General features: G+C 42.3%; 1 protein-coding gene across 7 annotated transcripts in view; it reads right to left on the reverse strand.

Annotated features, from left to right (window-relative positions):
- Positions 1-3,496, reverse strand: part of MOK (MOK protein kinase) — a 51,352-nt gene extending 47,856 nt beyond the window's left edge. For 4 of the 7 annotated variants that reach the window (XM_045901557.2, XM_064571618.1, XM_045901554.2 and 1 more), the window contains exon 1: positions 3,088-3,261. Coding sequence is in view for 3 of the 7 variants with exons in the window: in XM_064571618.1 (XP_064427688.1) it covers positions 3,088-3,094 (7 nt within the window). In the remaining 4 variants the exon portion in view is untranslated. The other 3 variants (XM_064571612.1, XM_064571619.1, XM_064571613.1) reach the window with 3 other exon arrangements.
- Between the last annotated feature and the right edge of the window lie 3,232 nt (positions 3,497-6,728).

Below are 6,728 nucleotides of genomic sequence, written 5' to 3' on the forward strand. Positions count from 1 at the left end.
TCCCTCCTCCCTACAACTGCCTATGATGCAAAACAAAAAGGAGAAGGTGATCCAATGATCAATACATCCCTAAACACTTGGGCAATGTCTAGAAAACAAAGTAGAAAATACACCTAGAAAACCGTAAGATAGAGACCAACATGATAACCTAGAATTCCTGGCCCCACTCTTTGACCCCATGCTAGGAGTCCATTTTCCCCATTACTCACTTTTTCTGTTCATTCTACTTCCACAACTCTGTCTCTTTGACTTCCTGTTCTGGAATATTTTCTCCACTGTTAAATATTTGCTAAACATTTAACTGATCAGGAATTACACCTGGGTGACGATAGGTTCCCCAATTCTCAGATTGGATTTTAAGGTAGAAGGCATAATAAAGATGTAACACTAAACCAACTAATTGAAAACTACCAAAATGGCCATCTAAAATAACCTATCAAATAATACCTACTATATATAAAAAGAAAACACCCAAAGGTTTAAAGGATACAAATAAAATGTATCTATAGAAAATATTTATATAAAATATTTGTTTACAATATGTATTATATTTTGTTACAGTATACAACATAAAATGCTAACATTAGTGTTTAAAAGGGAGGATAGGGGCACCTGGCTGGCTCAGTCGATAGAGCATGTGACTCTTGATCTTGGGATTGTGAGTTCGAGCCCCTCACTGGGTGTGATTACTTAAAAACAAAATATTTTAAAAATAAACAAATAGGGACACCTGGGAGGCTTAGTCAGTTAAACGTCTGCCTTTGGCTCAAGTCATGATCCCAGGGTCCTGGGATCGAGCCCCGCATCGGGCTCCTTGCTTGGCGGGAAGCCTGCTTCTCCCTCCCTCACTCCCCCTGCTTGTGTTCCCTCTCTTGCTGTGTCTCTCTCTGTCAAATAAATAAATAAAATATTTTTAAAAAAATAAAAAGGGGAAATAGATACACATTTATATATGCTTATATATAAATATATAGATACACATTTATATATAAACATATATAGACATAAAAGAAACTATAAGAGTGGTTGCCTCTAGAGCAGGAAGGGTCTAAGTGGCAAAGGTGAATAAATGGAATGATCAAATGATCAAACCTAACTTCCAACAAAACTGAGACATGCTGACATCAGGCTGACATCAGACTCTAGATGGGACACACTGACAGGCATACAACATCACCTCTGACATATTTTTTTTTTTTAAGATTTTATTTATTTATTTGAGAGAGAGAGAATGAGAGAGGGCACATGAGAGGGGGGAGGGTCAGAGGGAGAAGCAGACCCCCTGCCGAGCAGGGAGCCCGATGTGGGACTCGATCCAGGGACTCCAGGATCATGACCCGAGCCGAAGGCAGTTGCTTAACCAACTGAGCCACCCAGGCGCCCACCTCTGACATATTCTTGACCAAAACATTTACGCTAAAGCTAATCATAAGGAAACAATCAGACAAATCCAAATTGAAGGATATTTTGCAAAATACATGGCCTGAATTCTTTAAAAAAGTCAAGAAAGACACATAAGGCAGGACACTGTGCCAGATTAAAGGAGACCAAAGAGATATGACAAGAAAATGCAATTTGTGATTTTTGATTGGATCCTGGAAAAAATTAAAACACCTATAATGGATGTTATTGGGATAACTGGGAAAATCTGAAATACAGGCTGCATTTTGGATAACAGTACTATCCTAAGACATTTTTTGTACCGTGATTATGTAGGAGAATGTCCTTGTTCTTAGCAGATACTTGCTGAAAGTGGTGAAAGGTACTGATGTCCACTACTAACTCCTGATCAAAAGATTTGGCAAAAATAAATATTGTACATAATTTAGAGAATGCAAGTGAGCAAGCACACGAACAAAAGGGAAAATGGTACACATAGGTGAAAGGTTTATAAATATTCAATGAATTCTTCTTGCAATTTTCATGTAGATTCAAAAATTTTCAAAATAGGTGCGTTTGAGTGGCTCAGTCGTTAAGTGTTAAGCATCTGCCTTCGGCTCAGGTCATGATCCCAGGTCCTGGGATCGAGCCCCGCATCAGGCTCCCTGCTCGGCAGGAAGCCTGCTTCTCCCTCTCCCACTCCCCCTGCTTGTGTTCCTGCTCTCGCTGTCTCTCTCTCTGTCAAATAAATAAATAAAATCTTTAAAAAAATTTTTTTTCAAAATAAAGAGTTGGGAAGGGAAAAAGCAACACAGTAAAAAAAATATGTGTCTGTAAGTCCACACTATAAATAAAAGTGTAAAGCCTTTTGTAGGCCTTGTATTCTAACTACAGTTTTGGGTGCGTTAATGAAAAAGATGAACATGTAAACAATATCTACCAAAAGAAAATAAGAATGTCTTGTAAAGGGCGAATGAGATGAATTAATTATTTTAAATATCTTTGTTCCACAATTTATGCCATAATCAATCACCAGCTGACACTTAGGGTACAAAGCAAATTTTACATTGTAACCATATCTAATATAATTCAATCTTTTTACAGGGGGGAAAAAAAAAAAAAAAGCCCATTCTAGTTGGTTGCATTTGAATTGCCCATAATCCACAAATCCAAGCATAGGTGGATTTTTTACCCGTCACATTTTCTAGGACGACAACCTCCTTTCCCAACTTCCCAATTAACACTCACTTCACCAAATAGTTGTTTCAAAATCCCTATGAAAATAGTTCCCACAAAAACACAGCTGCTTGATCCAAAAAATACAATAGCCCAGCCTTCCTCTCAACTGTTCCCCAAACCGAAGTCACGAAAAGGCAGGAAGCCACACAGTAACCGCTCGCTACCTTACGCCGAATGTTCCAGAATCTCAGTTTCAATCCAACACTTTAAAACGACAACAAAACCCTCAAACTTGTAACATAACCTTGCACTGAAATATGCCGGGGGGAGGGGCGAGGAGAGGGACTCCGGAGGACGCCGTGAGACCCCAGCGCCCCCAGAACCGCCCCGAACGCCGGGGGCGCCCCCTCCTGGCCGCCCAGGGAGGCTCAGGGTCCCCACGCGCGGCGCCCCCCGCCCCCGACCGGCCGAGGGGCCGCCTAGGCGCGACGGGGCCCGGCCCCTCCAGTCTCTCCCGGCCCCGCTCACTCTTCATCCTGGATTCGGAAGCCGACGACAGGCCCTTGCCGACACTGGACGGAGAAGAAAGGGGCAGAAAGGACGGCCCCCTGGCTTCCACTCCTCGGAGGCAGGGTCCCGAGCTAGGACCTCCGCGCTGGCCCCCCGGCAGAAAGCGTTAGGACCCGGCCGCCATGTTGTATCTGTCACCTTAGCAACCGTCAGGTGCTGGACGCCTCCAGGCTGCCGCCCGCGCGTGCGCAAAACGCCACGTCCGCATCCGTCGGCCCTCCGTGTACGCGTGCGCAGTGCGGCCCGCCTCCTTAGTCTGGTTGCTAAGCAACCTCCCCAGCAGCTTTTCGTGAGCAATTCCCGGCCTTTGAAAAGTGTGGGCATCCTTCCGGGATCGCGATCCCCATCCTGCCTGAGAATTTATCCAGAAGGACAGTCGAGCTTTAACTGGGCCGGGGACGCACTAGATAACTGTCAGCTGATACCTGTTCTTTGCGGTCTCACCCTGCAGTTGAGCGTCTACTAACTAGTCGGTACCCAGAGGTTGATTTAGAAGTTTTTGTTTTTAATTCAACAGGCATTTATTGAGCGTAGGGCACTGTTGCAGGTCTGGGGACTATAAGGGAGAGCAGCGCAGTCAAGGTCCCTTACTTCCTGAGACTTCTATTCCCGTGTAAAGTTGAGGGAATGGATACGTGAATAAACTATGTGCAAAGAGGGTGACTAAGCGAACAGCGACCAGCCCTCAAGGAGCTGACGATGCACTAAAAGTAACAAGTATGTATCAGCGTAGCGTTTTATGAAGTTCATTGTCTTGTATTTGCTTTTTTCATCCCACAACTACTCCATAAGGTCAACTATTCCTGATTTTTCCAAGTAATTTTTGAAATTAAAGAAATGCGTCCGTTGTAAAAAAAAAAAAAAATCAAAATACAGAAATATATCAAATAAAATTTGAACTAATCCTTTCGAAGCACTTCTATCGTTCTCACTCCCCTCCTCCCCAGAATTAACCACTGGCAACAGTTGAGTGGCATCTTTTCAGAATTTCCGTGCATGAGTTTGCAGACTTTCCTCATAATTGAAAATCATATTCTTCTGTAATTTGGTTTTTTAAAAGATTTTATTTATTTATTTGACAGAGAGAGAGAGAGCACAAGCACAGGGAGCAGGCAGAGGGAGAGGGAGAAGCAGGCTGCCCTCCGAGCAGGGAACCTGACACAGGGCTTCGATCCAAAGGGCTTTGAGCCAAAGGCACTCAACTGACTGAGTGGTTCACCCAGGCGCCCCTATAGTTTGCTTTTTTTTTTACTTAACAAATCATAGTCATCTTTTAATATTAGCACATGGTGAGTTACCCTATGTTTTCTAACTGCTGCATAATATTCCACAGTTTGGGTATACTCTCGTTTTTTTAACCATTTCCCTATTAATGTTTCCTATTTTTACCATTACAAACAATACTTCAGAAAATATCCTTGTGCATCTTTTTTTGTTTGTTTGTTTTTGTTTGTTTTTTTGTTTGTTTTTTTAAAGATTTTATTTATTTATTTGAGAGAGAGAGAATGAGAGAGAGCACATGAGAAGGGGGAAGGTCAGAGGGAGAAGCAGACTCCCTGCCGAGCAGGGAGCCCGATGCAGGAGTCTGTTCCGGGACTCCAGGATCGTGACCCGAGCCGAAGGCAGCCGCTCAACCAACTGAGCCACCCAGGCGCCCTCCTTGTGCATATCTTTGAGCACACATGTGACTATTTCTGTTGGAACTGATAGATTATAAGACATCTACAATTTAGGAGCACCTGGGTGGCTCAGTTGGTTGAGTGCCTTAGGCTCAGGTCATGATCCCAGAGTCCTGGGATCGGGCTCCCTGCTCAGTGGGTAGCCTGCTTCTCCCTCTCTCTCTACGACTCCACCTGCTTGTGTGCTCTCTCTCTGTCAAATAAATAAAATCTTTAAAAAAAAAAAGACATCTACAATTTAAATGTTGACTTACATGAAATCATTCTCTAAAAACTGTGCCAACACACAGAGAGATCTATATATGAATTCCCTTCCCCCACACTTACATGGACACAGGATATCTACTAAGATTCAGGAAAAGATCAAAACATGACAACGTGCAATTTTTAATTTCTTTATGCTTCTCAATCCCTCTCTCTTGTCCTACCTTGAGGACATATTCTTCTCCTCTGGAAAGCTAGAAGCTTTCTCCTCTATAAGCCACTGCAAGGGAGATCTGAACACTTCCAATGCTGGCCTCAGCCTTTCTTACCTGTCCCCTACCGTCTGGATCTCATCTTGGCAGGGGACAAAAATACCTGCCTAGGTGCCCTCTACCCTCAACACTTCCTTCCTCCCTGTCCCCACAAGACACCTCAGTTTCCTCCACACCCCTCCACCTTTTTCTACTCACCTCACCTCTCGCTGGTCCCAGCCTCCTCCTTCCAGCCCCAAGGTGACCAAGTCGCCACAGCTGCCTGTCATTTACAGGATAAATCTCCATTTCTCACCCCATATACAATCTCCCTCTACCTGAAATCTTCTGGCCCAACACTTTGCCCACCCCATCTTCCTTTGAAGTCTTTGTGCCCAAAATCATTTTGGTTTAGAAAGTTATTTTTTCTTCCTCAAATAATGTTTTTAATATATTTAACATATATTTAATTATTTTAATTACTATAAATCATAATTTTTAAAAAATTTTTATTTATTTGACAGAGAGACACAGTGAGAGAGTGAACACAAGCAGGGGGAGTAGGAGAGGGAGAAGCAGGCTTCCCAAGGAGCAGGGAGCCTGACCCAGGACCCTGGGATCATGACCTAAGCCGAAGGCAGACATTTAATGACTGAGCCACCCAGGCGCCCCTATAAATTATAATTTTTATAAACATATTACTTATTTAAATTATTGTATAAAATAGATATTTTAATATGTTTTTACTATTAAGTTTAATATATAATGATATATAAAATATAGTATGATGTATTATGTTATATTATATTATATTATATATTTGGTGGCTATTCTGTGTCATGGTTGCACCATCCCCTATTTAATTGGTCCCCTACGGATGGACATCTGGGTTGTTTCTTATAGTCTGGTCTTTCAAACAATGCTGCAATGATCAACCCTGTACATACATTATTTCCTGTATGTCCAAGTGTATCTAGAGGAGAAATTCCTAAAGTGGAGTTTGCAAGTCAAAGGTATCTACTTTGAAATTTTTACTTCTTTTTAAAAAACTGAGTCAAACTCATATAACATAGAATTAACTGTTTTAAAGAGTGACATTTAGTACATTCACAGTGTTGTGCAACCATGACCTCTATCTAGTTCCAAAAGATCACTGTTACCCCAGAAGGAAGCCCTATACCCATTAAGCAGTCTCAAAAACATGATGTTAAATGAAAGAAGCCAGACACTAAAAGCCACATGTGTATCGTATGATTCCATTTATTGGAAATGTCCAGAATGGGCAAATCCGTAGAGACAGAAAGTGGATTAGCGGTTGCCAGGGGCTGGGGGTGGGGAGAAGGAGGAGTGACGGCTCATGAGGACAGGGTTTCTTGTTGTGGTGATGACAATGTTCTGGAATTAGATTACAGTGGTGGTTACACAATTTTGTAAGTCTATCAATAATTACTGAATTGTACATATT

This window comes from Mirounga angustirostris, unplaced genomic scaffold (genome assembly GCF_029215605.1).
Source record: "Mirounga angustirostris isolate CCGP_5_RB_7025 unplaced genomic scaffold, mMirAng1.0.hap1 SCAF_9, whole genome shotgun sequence".
Taxonomy (NCBI): Eukaryota; Metazoa; Chordata; class Mammalia; order Carnivora; family Phocidae; genus Mirounga; species Mirounga angustirostris.